General features: G+C 40.4%; 1 protein-coding gene across 1 annotated transcript; it reads left to right on the forward strand.

The window, feature by feature from the left end:
* Nucleotides 1–10,627: 10,627 nt before the first annotated feature.
* On the forward strand, nucleotides 10,628–12,875 carry LOC115905368 (beta-microseminoprotein-like). Its single transcript, XM_030951606.1, has 3 exons — nucleotides 10,628–10,730; nucleotides 11,946–12,051; nucleotides 12,746–12,875. The coding sequence occupies exons 1-3, from the start codon at nucleotides 10,661–10,663 to the stop codon at nucleotides 12,873–12,875; spliced, it is 306 nt and encodes a 101-aa protein (XP_030807466.1). The 5' UTR covers nucleotides 10,628–10,660.
* The last annotated feature ends 2,082 nt before the right edge of the window (nucleotides 12,876–14,957 follow it).

Consider the following 14,957-nt stretch of genomic DNA (forward strand, 5'->3'; position numbering starts at 1 on the left):
CCAGACAGCAACATCCTGTTAAATGCTGCTTCTACATGGAGGTCTCCACTTCAGAATTGGATATTAAAAAGCCACAACAGTCTGTAGTTAACTGTTCCATGGATTGAAAAGAAACACACCTTCCAAAACAAGTGGATTGTTTAGTGAAATTCCATGATCACAGCAAATCTGCTGTCTTGTAATAGTATGAGGTTACACACAGCTGAGCATTCTTAGAGCAGGGATCCTCATTTGGTCCCAAATCAAGAGTCAATCTACATTTATCCAGCAGGGGTATTTCCTTTACAAGACAATCTATCTCAAGCTCAGTGAGCCATTATTAAAATCAGAAAGGTTTAATGGGGTGTATTTTGTCTGACTGTGGTAATTTGCTTATAAAATTTTCTTAAAGGTTTCTAAGACCTGCAAGTAACATACCTTGGTTTGGGGAAAACAATCTAAGTCTTTTGCAGGCACTGGTATTACATACTTCACCTTTTAAAGTTCTCTGTGCTGCAGACTGGATACAGCCTGCATAGCTCTGTGTTTCTGTACAGCTGGTTCCTGTAAACAGATGAAAAATGTGAGGGGCCAGACTAAAGAGTCAGCTCAGCTTTTTCCAGTATAGACATTCACATTTGCCTTTTTAAATCTTGACTCCCATTCACTGATTCCATCCCATCATTCCTCTAAATGGAGCATGTGAAAACAAACATTCTGATGTTGCTTAACATTCTAAAGTAAGTTTTGCCCAAACGGGCAAAACTTTTGTGTTCTGCCGGGGAGGGACAGTTTTGAAATTTGTCCTGAATGACTTTTCTGTTTTTATGCTACTTCATGTCAAAATTACACAGAACACAGCCTCAGCTGATGCACCTGAAGGAATGTTCTTGCTTAGAGAAAAAACAGCCACAGCTTCTAAGGGAAGCTGTATTTTGAGCATGGAGAACAAAGACTTCCTACCTAAGCAGCTCACAGAACTGCCACTTGAGAAAATATGGTTTTCAGAATTTATGAGTTTATTAAAATTTTATTTCTATAAATAAAGAATTTAATGAATAACAAAACTTGGATTTTCCCAAGGGATTATTTTTTAGTGTGAAGCACTGAGAAGTGCAGACATCAAGATTAATATCCAGCTTATTGTAAGCTGGAACTGCGCCATATGACATTGAAGTATTTGAGAATTACAAATATTTTCCCTATAAAAGCTTCACAAATAAGTTCAGAAAGCATTCTTCTAAAATCTATGAAAACAATTTTATTACCTTATATCTTATTTTGGTGGAGAAGAAAGAGAGCTGTTGTAATGGGACCCAGCCTCAGCTAAGGTCTCAATGTTCAGAGGTTTTGATCCTGGTAGTGGCCAAGCACCTTCGTTATCTTTCAGTGCACACCCCAGCACTCACAGTGAGAATGCAAAGATCTGGCAGAAGCTCCATTTGCTAGTAACACCTAATGCACCACTCAGCATGTTCCAGCCCTCTGATAGCAGGCAGGATTTGGCATGCATTTCTGCCCCACCTAAAAATCACCTGGCTGGATAATGCTGTCTACAGCTTAGCTATCAATATTTGTTTTCCACCAGAAAGGCATTTTTTCTAATCATAATTCTTCCAAGGAATTCAAAGTTCTGGAGTCAGCAATTTACCCAGGTCAGTGCTCAACAAAACCAAACATTTTCTCATTGCCAGCTGGAAAAATTTCAGAGATTTCTTTGGATGTTACAAAATAACTGCATTTGCATTGAGCAGGCTTTTTCCCCCCTCCACCTAGACTTGAATTGCACAACATAAAGGCAGCATAAAATATTTGCTCTCTGATTCCACATAAAGAACTTCAGCTTTCTCAGGAAACCTGGAGCTCTTTGGAAGCCAAGCATTCCACAATGGTAAGTCAAAGGTTTCGATTGGTTTGGGTGTTTTTGTAATGGGGATACAGATAGGTATTTGCTTTAAAACTGCAAAAGGAGAGCATTTAAGAGAACTATCTAGTTACACATTTTAAATCTGGCTATATTGTATTTCAAACTTGTAAGATGCAAAGACAGGAAGGCACCTCTGTGAAGATTATTGTGAATTTTGTTCTTTGCATTGGAATTCTTTTCAAGAAGTTTTACAGTCTTTCCTTGCTGTTATCCTTTCCTCAGAAATGTTTGTGAAAATATTCAGAGTCTTGCAGACATTCAGGACCATGCTTTTAAAACTTATAAATGTGAAGCACAGTCTAAAAAATGTCTTTTTGCAATGAAAAATATGTGTATATTTTGTCCATGTATTTTTTCTGTTCTTCATTTTGATCCCTCAAATTCTGTCTTGTTCCAGCTATTCAAGCCTCCAAAGGTGTTTGCAGAATCTAAATCAACAGTTAGGGAATGATTAATAGACCAACAAAGTCCTACGGCCTGGTTCTCCTGTGATTTGTGCTCACATAATCCCAAAGGCACAGACATCAAGAAGCACCTTTGACGAGCATCCCAGGAATGGCATAGCTTCTACAGAGGAGGCAGCAGTGTCTGTAATATATGTTGATTCATAAAGAGGGGAGAAATTACCATTTGCTTCTTTCTCTCTACAGAAGAGCTTTCTGGCTTTCCTTGTTGCAGTGGGCAGCATGGTGACCCTGGGTGATGCACACTGCTTTGTGGTACTTCAGGGTCCAGGGAGGCCCTACAGAGGTAGAAACAAGGAAGATCCTCTGACCTGATTGCTCTGTGGTAACTTGGCTCTTGCGGAACTGCCCCAAAGGGCTCAAAAGGAAGGGGGAAGACATTGGAAAAACACAAGCAGGGGACTCCAGCAGCAAGTTGCTAAAAGTAGGGGAAAAACAAAGTCTTCCCCTGGGCTGCGTGTGGTTGCAGCAATATTACTGCAACTGGGGGTAGCTTGCCACTGCTATTCCAGCACATGGAGCTCATTCAGGGGTTGAAAGAGTAAAACCCAATTCCTTGTACTTTACTATTACCTGGAATTACATTTTCAGAATTGCTGAAATAATTTTTAAACTCTGCTGTGTTTAGGTGGAGGCTTAAAGAACCTGTTCTGTTTTGCTGCTGTCTTATGCAGGCTGTTTAATGAATGGGAAACTGTATCCCTTTGGACACATTGAGAGGACAGAAAATTGCTACCAATGCAACTGTGACAAATATAGCATGGAATGCTGTTCCCTGTAAGTTTGAACTTCTTGGTACCATCGTTGCCTGAAGGATGACCACAGCTTTCCATTGCTGGGGATAAATGGGTTTGTAAGGGCACAAGAGAGCCTTTTCTCACCCATGTCACAGAGCTAGTGAAAGCCACATACAGCTCTCAATTGTTCGCATCCTTAGCTGTGTTTGCCTTTCCTCATTTTCTGCTGACTGGGAGTGGACATAAGTCCCTCCAGGCACATCCAGCTGGTGCTTGTCTTTAATTTTTAAGGAACTTGTGAACCCCTCTTTCACTGCAGGTGTCTTTCATTAGCTGAGAAAGTGGAGGTAGGTGACTTAAGTGAAGTTTCCCTAAAGAGCTTCTGGTGATCTGAATCCCTTTCCTGAAGCGCTTTTCTCCAGTGAATATGCTGAATGTAGGATGACAAGGCTCTGCTCTGAAGTATTTCTCCAGCCTTCTCCTTTCCTTCTCCTGCTTTCTCAAAAGCCCAAAATACCTTGATGATGATCTTTGTCTTTATTCAGGTGGCACAGTCCATCAGGGAGCAGCCACCACATGTTATGCAAAGTGGAAATAATGAAAAAGGAAATAATGAAAAATTAAACGAAAAAAGGAAAGATGCCAAGCCCATGCTTATGTCACTGCAGAGTGCTGTGCTACAAGTGCCTTTGCTAGTGCTGAGCATCCTGCAGCATCTTCACAGCGCACAGCGCACAGGGCATCATTTGAGGCTCTGGAAGCTGCAGCTGTGTGGTACTCAAGGTAGCTCAGCTGCCCTTAGGCATGGTTTGACCTGTCTCACTGAGCTGTAGTTCAAGCTATAATCACCAAAATATTGACATTTTTACTGCTCTCAAGCTGACACTTGCTTTCTCTTTGCCTCTGACAGCTTTTTCACATTCCTGTTGCTTACGACCAAAAGAAATGTAAAGTTGTTTTCAACAAGAAGCGCTGTGACTATGATGTCCTGGACAGGGACCCCTCACAGCCATGTTCTTCTTATTCTCGTGTGGGCTAACACCTGCTCCAAACCTCTCTGCATTGTGGAATTCCTCTGCTTCCTACAGATGCTTTGCCATCACAGAAAAAAGCACGATGACATGGGAAAATCTCATAAAAGAGAGCACTTCAGTAGCTGCCTTCTGATCCCCTAAGTGCTGTAATTCAGCTTACCAGATGCATAATCAGATAGTGTCTCATTTCTATCAAAAGGTCATATTCATGTTCTTAATATTAGTTGTTAAGACTTTGTGTTTTAACTGATTTATAGATGTTTAGTTAACTTTTAAATTAAGTAGGATTTCATTCTACTAGTTTCCTTTTTTCAACCTGTATTTATTTTTTTTTAATTAGATCCTTATTACCTGTAAGGTCCCAAGAGTTTCTGTATAATCTGGGCACCAGTTTTCTTACAGATTAAGATGACTTTCTTAGTGCAAGAAGATTTTTGATTTGCTGCAGAACCAGTAAAAGTGTGAATGATTGACCAAAAATATATAAAATCTAACACAGGCTTTGAATCTCATGAGAATATATTCTTTATGGTTCTGGGAATGGGAAGAACCAGCATATTTGTGTGATTGTGATTAGCACATCCTTCCAGAAGCTATCTTTGGGTGGGGAAGCCAGTCTTCCACTGAAAGTTCACCTCCTCCACCACTTGTACTTGAAGCAGAATCTGAACAGCTCAGCACAAACAAGAGCTGACACTTGAGAAGAAAGAAAATAAATTCTCATGGGTTTACCAGGCTAAGGAAATGTAGAGCCTTGTCTCATAGACTCCAGAGAATAAACCGTGTTCACTGACACCCAAAAATTACATATAAATGTTTTTAAAAAGACATTTTTTAATCTCAATGTGCAAATGTATTGGTTTTTCTATTACTAGAGTAGCTGGTAATACTGAAACTTCCTTTTTTCCCCCCCTCTAAATAAAACTAATTTAGCAATGAAGCTCAGGAGTCTTTAATCTCCCGTGCTCAGAGCTGAGAAATGCTCAAGAACATTGCCACAGGTAATTTTTACTGGTCTGGGATCTTTTATTCTTGAGATTATCCATCTGCAGGAACATCACTCATCCTCTGTTTTGAATTTTTTATTATTTTTGCACCACCAAAAATTAATGAAATGTGTAGGGCAGAAAGAGAGAGGTACCAATTCTGTTTTCCATCCTTCACAGAAATGAGACTAAAGAAAAACTTGTTGAATTTTGGTAACTTCCTCAGAAATCCCATCAGAACTTCCTCTCCAAATGAGAAAGATTTTTGTGTTGGTAAAACACTGGAGAATAAGTTTTCCCATTTTTATATCCACAGGTTATACCATACAAAAGCTCTTTAGAAACAACCCATTATTGTCAGAGTGAGTCCAAATTTCAGATTCTAAAGATTTTATAGCACTCAAATTCAATCTGTTGACACCTATACGAGCAGAGAATCATGACAGTACCACACATGTATCTAATCTGCTGCATATTTCACATTTTAAGGGTTTCAAAAATAAAATGGTAGCCGTCATTTTGTGAAAAAAAATTACATGAAATTTGTTGCATTTTCTACCCTGTTTCAGGCGGCCATTCCTTTTTGCTTTCTCAAAGAGGGGGAAAGCAATTCTCCTAGCCCCAGTTTGCTCTCAGAAGGTGATAAATTACTTTAAAGAAGTATTCCAAGACATTGTGGGGGTTTTACAGCAGGGTTTCCTGGGCTTACTTCTTCACGCCACTGCATAGTGCATATTGTTATTACAAACAGTACATAGTACATACTGTTATTACAAACTAAATAGCCCAAGTATAATTCTGGTGAAACCTGCCAGAGATCCAAGTCACACAATCTCTCATGATGTTCTGTTCTAGTTCCTGACCATCTCAATCAGAGAGGAAGGGTGTAGGACTAGAAATGGCAGGAAGCAGGATTTGACACATTACAGAGGAAAACAGCAAAGAAAAAAGAGAAGAGGTCTCCAAAGCCAAGATATTCTTTGGATTTGGTGGAAGAATTCTGTGGTTGCTCTCCCCATCCTAGTCTGTTCTGAGACCTGCAGCAATAACTTCCAACCATGGCATTTAGTCTTCATGGAATCAGCAGCTAACAGGTTTTAAAAATGGAAAAAAGCTCATGCTCTTTAAATAGAGCTGAATTATAGTGTAGAAGGGATATACACAAAATTAACTGAATTTCCCCAGAACTAAGTCCAAAAGATGCTGAACTAAATAACTGTTGGTATGAAATTGAAGTTGAGTCTTCTTTCCTTTTGTGCATGCATGGGCAGCTTGTGTTCAAGATGAAAGAGCAGAGAATTTGCTACCACCTGGAGGAACAAAGGCACACTCCCAATGCCAGCGTGGCCAGAGCAGTGTCCACTGTTGCACCATGTAAGTTCCACAAAAGCAGAGGCACTCGTGGACAGAGCTACAGCAATGCTCCAACCTGCCACCCCTTCCTATAGCTAACCCCTGAAGTCACGGTTCCACAAAAAGTCTTTTTCACATATATATGGTTTTCATTCACTTAATCAGCTGCAGAGTCAAGATAACAAGCTGTGTTTGGAATCACTGTGGTTTTTTTAATTTGTGGAACAAACTTTTCTGTCATTATTCTGGTTCACTGAAGACGTCTCAGACTTCTTTTTACACATCTTGAGACGGAAGGCAGGAGTGCAGGATATTCAGCTTTTCCCATAAGCTGGAGATAGCTTTTCTCCTGAATCTGCCACTCCTATTCATTTTGATTTACTGCCTCTGGACTTCTGTTCTTGCTGGTACCATATCTGTGGCCATCTCCCTCAGTTCTACCTCTCAGACTTCAGAGATGGAGGTTGCCTTGTTGCAAGCATGGCCTGGTATTTGTGATTGGCCCTTTAGATCTTTTTGTCTGTCCCTGTGTCCCTTGTTTAGCACTGATCCTTCATCCTGGGATCATGATCGGACAGGATATTCCAGGCTAGCTGAGAAATTATCACGTGTTTTAAAAATGCATTTGCACCAAGAGAAAAAACTAGGTGTTTGTCATCCCACTGAAACTGCATTGAATTAAAACTGAAATTCAACTTATGGATGGATGGGGAGTTGGCTACACATGGAAGAAGGCAGGTGTGTTCAGGTCAGAGAAGAAATGATATTATTGTCTCAATCTTGGGTCTCACGTGTTGAATTGAAGTCTCAATTCAAGTTTCTGCTCTGCCATCTGTTACCTGGGACAAATTGCTTACACTGCCTGTGTACCTTGCTATAAAATTTATACAATTCTTTGATAATTCCTGTCCTTGGGAGAGATCTAAGGGCCTAGGCTTTGAGATTTGTGGGTATATGAACCTCAGACTTAAGAAAGGTGTCCCCATCAAGTTAAAACTTCCTTCTACCACCTTTACAATATATTCTTGTGTAAACAGTGCACTGTATATTTTCGTGTTTGCATGTGCCTTTCCTTAACACTGTTATCCTTTCTCACACACAAATGTGACAAACTCTAATAAAGTAAAACCAATGTACATTATACACAGCATTGTCAGTTTACTGTCAATAAGAGTTTATTTGTAAAATCATGTTTACTTATGATCTGTGAGCTGAAATGCTTCATGCTTCCTCTTGTTCTTCCCCTCTCAATAGTGGTGATAGTCAACATACTGGGTTTAGTGACTGGATACACAAACTGCTGTAATGGGTCCTGCACTCACTCTCCCATGCAGAAATCTCACATTCTTGATTCCTCTCAAGGATCTGCCTGAGAATTTGCCTGAGAAGCAAAATATTGCATGCCAAGTACATAACATGCAAGAAGAAAAAAAATTAAACAGCTCAGTAATTTTAACAGAATAAATGCAGTGCAATTTGATGGTCCTTTTATTCCAAAATATCATGGAACATTTGTTCCAGATCACCTCTGAGGACATGGAGGAGCCAATACCTTGAGCAGGATTCTATGCTACTTGCCACAGTATTGTCAGCCTAGAGGAAATTGTTACTTCCCAATACCTAAAGGTTACAAAGAGCCAGCATGAAAAGCTAGGGCACATCCTTAGGCATCTCACAGGTGCTCATCAATTAGGTCAGGCAGCACAGGAGCAGGACGTGAGAAGGGAGACTGTGAACTCTTTCCATCTTGACTGAACCAGCACCAAAGGCAGCTTTGGCCTAGGACCAGGGTGTAATACTTCACTGTCCTACTGTGCCCTTCCCTCTCCCCTTTAACTGGAAAATGAACAGCCTGAAACACCGACAGTATCCCAAACCACAATGCTGTTCAACTGGCTTCATACAGATTTCTGAGAGATTCAAAGGGGATATATGGACTGTTGATTTCAATAATCAAATTCCCAGGGCTGACATGTCCACTCCACTGATTAGGAGTCAAGGGTATGGTAGTTACCCTCCATTTCAGGGCAGGGTGTAAATCAGGACTGCCAAGTCTAACTTACTATGGACAGGCTGATTGTCACAGCTTCATCAAACACCTGCAAGCACTTCATCTCTTTTCTGTCACCCTGAAGAGTGATAGTCTAGTAACTGAAGGAAAATCAATTTACCCAACTTTCTGAGTTGAAAGCCAGCTAAGATGTCACTGGAAGTAGTGGTCTCAGTGTGACCTGCTTTGCACTAATTCTGGCCTTCTCTCATGGACTTCCTGAACTACCTCTCAGCTTTGGAGTTTGGGTGGAAGATGTGGAGGAGCCAACCCAACTTGGAGTTCTGCCTCTACTCCCAAAACCACACAAGAAGTCATCACAATTATGCAGTCAGAGTAATTAATTCAGGTATTGCAAACTGTGCAGCTCTGGTAATAAGGGATAAACTTCATCACCAAGAAGAGCCACAAAGTTTGAAATACTTGAACCTTGTAGGTGAAAGCTAAGCAAAAGGGGACCATACTGGACCTCTTTGCTATCAAATTACTGTCCTTGGAAAGTGTGTCTGCCCCTGACATATACAGCCTCTGCAGAAAAGGAACAGTTTCTCACTGTCTACAAGAATTAAAAAAAACAAAAACATGTAATGCCTATTTCTTCATAGAGGACCTGAGCATGTGGATCTTCTACATGAAGGAAAGCTGAAGAAGGAAGAAAATGGTTACCTAGAACTCATGTTTTAAACCTTAGATGGTCGCAACTAAGCATGCAATTTTGTTGTGATTGACAACCATCATGTCTCTAATGGTTTTCTCAAGGCAAGTGCTAATATTCCTTCTAGGCTTGAAAAGTGCTTCCTGTAATTGCCTCCCAGCTCTGGTGTGGCACAAAAGCCACAGCTATTTCTCCAGTGTCTACTAGAACAAACCTTTCTTCCTGTGTGTAATTGCCTTATCTTAATGCCCACCCCATGAAGTCATTTTGCAGAAACTTCATTGGTGCTAGACATGCATGGTCACTTTGCTCAAGGGCTGTTATCACAAATTCCCTCTCTATATAAGGTCTCTGAGAAGATGAGCTTTCCATCTCCCTTCTGGAAGTCTCATAATTCTGCAAGAATGGTGAGTCCTTACAGCTTGTATTGTAAAAGACCATGGTATGTTGCTATGGATTTTAAAGGAGTTTCTGTTGGATTTATCTCAGTACTTGGCACGTTATGAAACTTGGAGAATGTATAAATTCTGTGCTATGAGAGCAAGAGTCAAAGAGAGGAAAAGGCAGGTAAGAACTTGGGGTGAAAAGTCGGTATAATATCTGAACACTTCTCTGAACTCAGAAAAAAGGTATCTTGATTTTTACTCCTTTGTCACTCCGTTGCAGGTTTATGGATTTTAACCTCTCTTCTGCAAAATGAAACACTAAATTTGCCTCCTCTCATCTCTCAGCGGTGACTTCTTTGTATAAGTCACCAGTCCTATTCTGTCTGAAATGACACAGTTACAGTATGTGTATGTGATTGTTTATTTCTGGTCTACCCAGAATAAACTTTTCTTCTTTTACCCTTCAAACATTTCAAACTAATATTGAAACTTCAGCTGAATTTTCAGAAAAAAACTGACTAACAAAGGTCACAGAATATAGAATTACCTAGGTTGTAAGTGACACCTGCAAGTAAGGTACAGGGCCAAGACCTGAGTGCTCAACTCCAGCTAAAGTTATTTCACTTGTTGCTAATCTTTCAATATTAGGGTGAAACATTCTGTAGTTCTACAGACTGCAGTAAAGAACTTTTTGCAACTGTGAGATTAGTGGAAAAAAACAATTGGTGACCAAACCTATAGACAAAAAAAGGACTAGAAAATTTAATGGGTAGGAATAGAACACACATTTTTCACAAACAGTAGCTGAGTCTAGCAGTCAATGCTTGATCTTAACAGCTTGGAAAGACAGACATTTTCTCCGCTCCCATGTGATGCTCTGCCTCTGCTTCTTCAAATGGTTCCGTATTCTTGATAAGTATGTTAAAGTGTCTAAACTGCAAAAGACAATTGGATTTTAATTTGAAACCACAATGTATTTTCCTGTTATTTATCATCAAGACATCTTAATAGCTACTGAAGGATTGAGATGAATTCTGTTTTCTTGTTCAGAACACCATCTTGGCCTGCCTTCTTGTTCTTGCCATCAGCATGCCACTGTCTGATGCTTCTTGTTTCTATATGCCATTCAAGCCAGGGATGTCTAATGGTGTGGTTGTAGGTAAGAACTGCCCTCAACTTGACAGACATCATCAGAATCACTGCTTGATTTGTCCATTCTGTGCAATTCATCACAATTTAGAAATAAGTGGAAACAGTGGAGAGGAATCAAAGGGAAATGGGAGGGAAATGGGGTGTGGAGAGCAATACAATATAATATGTTATTAAAAGAACAAGTTATCTGGGGAGCTTCACACAGAACAAATTACTAATGATCTTTTCCCAGGGAAGTAGCACAGTTTTAGTTTACTCCTCTGCATGAAGTAGTAAGTCATATTTTTACCATGGAATCACATCTAGAAATCAGAGAAGGGAGTGTAAGTGTGTGTAGTCAGTATAAAACAGGAAACAGATTTACAAGTATTCAGCACCACACAATTTACTCATGTCTTGTTTCTGTATCCCAAAACAAATTCCTAAAAGCAGAATGGCTGCATCCCTTGAGTCTGCATCTGCCCTTCCTGTACACAACTAGTCTGTCACTCTACAGATGAGTAGAGCTGCAGGAAAAAAATTCCCAAAAGAGAAGCATGTTATTTTTTTGACACAACAGGAGTTTATGCGTGCCAATATGCAAAAACCCCCCTAAGTGGGCTAAAATACAGTTTTACCTGGGAAAGCTGGTGCTATTACTTGAAGAAGTGAGTTAGCATTGCCAAAGAAAATAACATTTATAGGTGAAGACACAACCTAGAAGCCCCACCACTCTCTCTTGTTCTGTTCTCATAAAATTCTGCTTCCCAGATCAGTTATTTAGGAGCCCTATGGTCTATGCTGTGACTGTTGAATAGGAACTTTATATCCAACATTTGCATTCCTCCTGCAGCTGAGGACTGGGAAAAGTTTTTTGACCAGATGTAGTCTTGCTTTAAAGGAGGAGTCAACAAGAGATGGTGTTAATAGGAAAGTCAAAGCCTTTTTAAATTCTGGTCAAGTCTGTGCCTAGTTGTCTTTCTGCTGGGTTCTTCAAATTCCACACTTGAAGATGAAACTGCACCAGGAAACCCCATGCTGTTAAGAACCTCAGGAGACAGAAGGACACAGGTGTCTCTTCTCCATGCATTAGCGTAGCACACCCTGCTCTGTTGGGGAACCTCTGTGTTTGGCAGATAGGGTTGTTAATGCAAAAAGCCAGCAAAGATCCCACCCATTTTGTACATCCAGCAGTTAGTGCAACGGTCTGACACTGAAGGCTGCTCATACGCTACATTTTCAGGCTGCCTTGACGGGGAAGGAAATGTCCATGAATTTGATTCCAGATGGAGGACTGAGGACTGTGACGATTGCTCCTGTTCCAAGACTGGAATTGGCTGCTGCACTAGGTGAGTTCAGAGCAGCAGTGGGGTTTTTCCTCTACTGCCATGATACAGCACAAACCACTTTGCACAGGAGCTCCTGAGAAATAACAATAATCCTTCTCCCACTCACTTCCTCTGACAAAGTTATGCATTAATCCAACACCATCCTCACTGAACATGCAAGAAATTCCTCCGAAAAAGAGAGATTGTATTTAACAAATAATTCTTGATTTAAAATAAAAAGAGAATTTAATTCCTCTCAGGGCTAACACATCAGGCAAGTTATTGATTCAAGAGAGAACACTCAGAAATTTCTATTGATCCTAGTCCAGATCTTCCCAAAGCCACACATTGCCTCACTTTCCTCTGAGAAGCAGCTCAAGGTACCTTGGCTGTAATGTCTTCCATAGTGATACCCAACCACTCATGCAATATTAGCTCCATACCATGGATGAAAAGAAGAAGCAGTGATATTGGAATAGCAAATAAGCACAACAAACATCCCTTGGGTGTAGACCAGAAAAACTACAACTCTCCCTTCATCCTGATTACACAGCAGGCTAAGTAACATTTGAGCTAGGACCTTTATGCAAGTTTCCTTTTCTGCTCCAAAAGTCTCCTCAGTATAGCCTCTTCACACCAAAGGTGCAGATACCACCTGAAGTGGAAGCTGCTTATTTCTTGGTCTCATCACCTCTTTTTCTTTTCCCAACCACAGCTATATGACACCAGTCGACTATGATGAAGAGAAATGTCAAAGCATTTTCAACAAGGAGACTTGCTCTTATAAAGTAGTGGAGAAAGATGATCACTCAAAAGAATGCCCAGTCCATTCATGGGTGGGGTAACAGAAGAATGGTTGATTGGGGGAATATTTCCTTTTATTGTTCTGATGGTTCTCTCACAAATTCAAAACCACTTAAAATGCAACTGTTAAGTGAAATCTGCTCCTAAAACCTAACATATAATGAAACTGAGTATCTACTCACAAAAATCTCCTTTGGTTTCTCTGCCTTATGTTTTACCATGAACAAAGAACGGACCCATTCCTTCCTTGAGGTCAGACATTAAAGGTGACATTTTAAAGCATCCTTGATAGCTGCTAATCTGTGTTCTTCTCTGGTTATGTTTCAGTGCCAAGGAGCATATTCTATAATCTCTGCACACCTGTATCTTAAAGCTAAAATAAAATCAAATAAAGCATCAGAAATTCATGTGACTTCTTTAAGGATGAAAACCAAAAGGACTAAAATTCCAAAAACCATGAGAAAAAATTGAAAAACTACTTGAAATCTTTCTGAATGCTCTGTTTTCTATGTCTTACATGATTAACTTTTGTCCTCTATGGCTTCCTGGAGACCAACTTATGGACTGCAAGGTCTACCAGCTACCCATAAAGTATAATTGAAGGCCTCTTCTAATGACACCATGCCTAGCACAGACTCCAGCACTTCAGGGTTGAGGCTAGAGGACTCGAAAATAATTTGTGAGAAACAACTCCACCCCGGTGCGTTGAAACTGTAGAGTTGCTCTTTCTAATTTTCACCAAAAGAGGTGACACAGAAAGGGGACAGCGTGAATAGAGAGAGATGTTTTACCAGGGAAGGCAGTGATGAGTCAAGGGGCAAAGGTTTTAAACTAAAAGAGGCTACATTCAGATTAGACACAAGGGAGAAATTCTTTAATATGAAGCAAGTGAGACAGTGGAACAGGTTGCTCAGAGAACTTGCAGATGCACCATCTTTGGAGGTGTTTTAGGCCAGGTTGGACAAGGCTTTGAGAAACCTGGTTTAGTAGAAGGTGTCCCTGCTCTTGGCAGGATGGTTGGACTAGATGACCTCTAAAGGTCCCTTCCAACCCAAACCATTCTTTAGACATCTTTCTGTCTGCAACAGACTTCCAGGTGCAGTTGTAAGGCAAGTCTACAGAGAACACCAAGTTATAAGTAAGTTGTGACCAGAGATTTACTTTCCTTTTTTAAGGCTGAGTAGACATATGCACCCAAATTCCAGAAAAGCCAGCCTGAAGCAGCACTCCTACACAATCCAGAGCTATTTAATCACATTTTAAATCCATCCAAGCACCTTTCTCCACCATCTGCCAAGTCCTCTTAGATGTGGATCTACTCTGTTTGCTATGACAAAATAGGAAAGGCTCATTTCCTGCCTGACCCAAAACACCTCACAGAGCACTCTGCTCTCTTCTTGCCTGCTCCAAGTTTCAACATGGAAACAGATGATTTTACCTATTGCATCTAATTTTGGAACACCAGAAGCACAGCAGGGCTCCCTTCTGTAGCAAGGAGTCTAGCTATGGGAAGACAACAAAATCCTCAAAGCAGGAAAAACAGAAACAGAGCATACAAAACTCTGCTTTGAACTTCCCACTTTTGCCAAGTTATGTTTTCCCTTGATATTTCTCTACTTCAGCATTCACAGCTACAGTTCCATACAAAGAATTCATCCCCCAGCCTCAAAACTTTTAGATCATAACACCACTAGATTGACATAGTGGCAAGAAAATACTCATGGGAAGGTTTCCTCCACTATCCTGTCAGGTTAAAGGTTTAGGAGGCTCTGCAGAACCTTGAGGGGCAAATCCCAGCTAGAGCAGGACAGGTATTGTGCTCTCTTACCCCAAATTTCCCTTTCATCTCCTGAAAGTGCACAGCTTTCCTGTAAGAAGGAGAGGCAGTTTTGGATACCTGACCCTCCTCTTCCAGTAAGTGTTTCTAAGGCAAATCTTTTAAATATTGGAAAGGTGTTCTTGTCCTAGAAATGAAATCTAGTGCTTAGCCTACCAAAACTTTTAAATCAAACACCAGAAAACACATACAAGTCTGATGCAAGTTTTCCTATTAAACAATGCTTATCACCTGAAGCTTAATAGCTTTGTACCCATTCATGTTTTGTGTCCGATAAGATTTTTGC

This window comes from Camarhynchus parvulus, chromosome 6 (assembly GCF_901933205.1).
Source record: "Camarhynchus parvulus chromosome 6, STF_HiC, whole genome shotgun sequence".
Lineage (NCBI taxonomy): Eukaryota > Metazoa > Chordata > Aves > Passeriformes > Thraupidae > Camarhynchus > Camarhynchus parvulus.

Excerpts from the sequence above, each read along its gene's own strand:
- LOC115905368 (XM_030951606.1), top strand. The coding sequence starts at position 10,661 with ATGCCACTGTCTGATGCTTCTTGTTTCTATATGCCATTCAAGCCAGGG. Across the intron at positions 10,731-11,945 it reads GTCTAATGGTGTGGTTGTAG|GCTGCCTTGACGGGGAAGGA; the intron begins GTAAGAACTGCC and ends CTACATTTTCAG. Across the intron at positions 12,052-12,745 it reads GGAATTGGCTGCTGCACTAG|CTATATGACACCAGTCGACT; the intron begins GTGAGTTCAGAG and ends TCCCAACCACAG.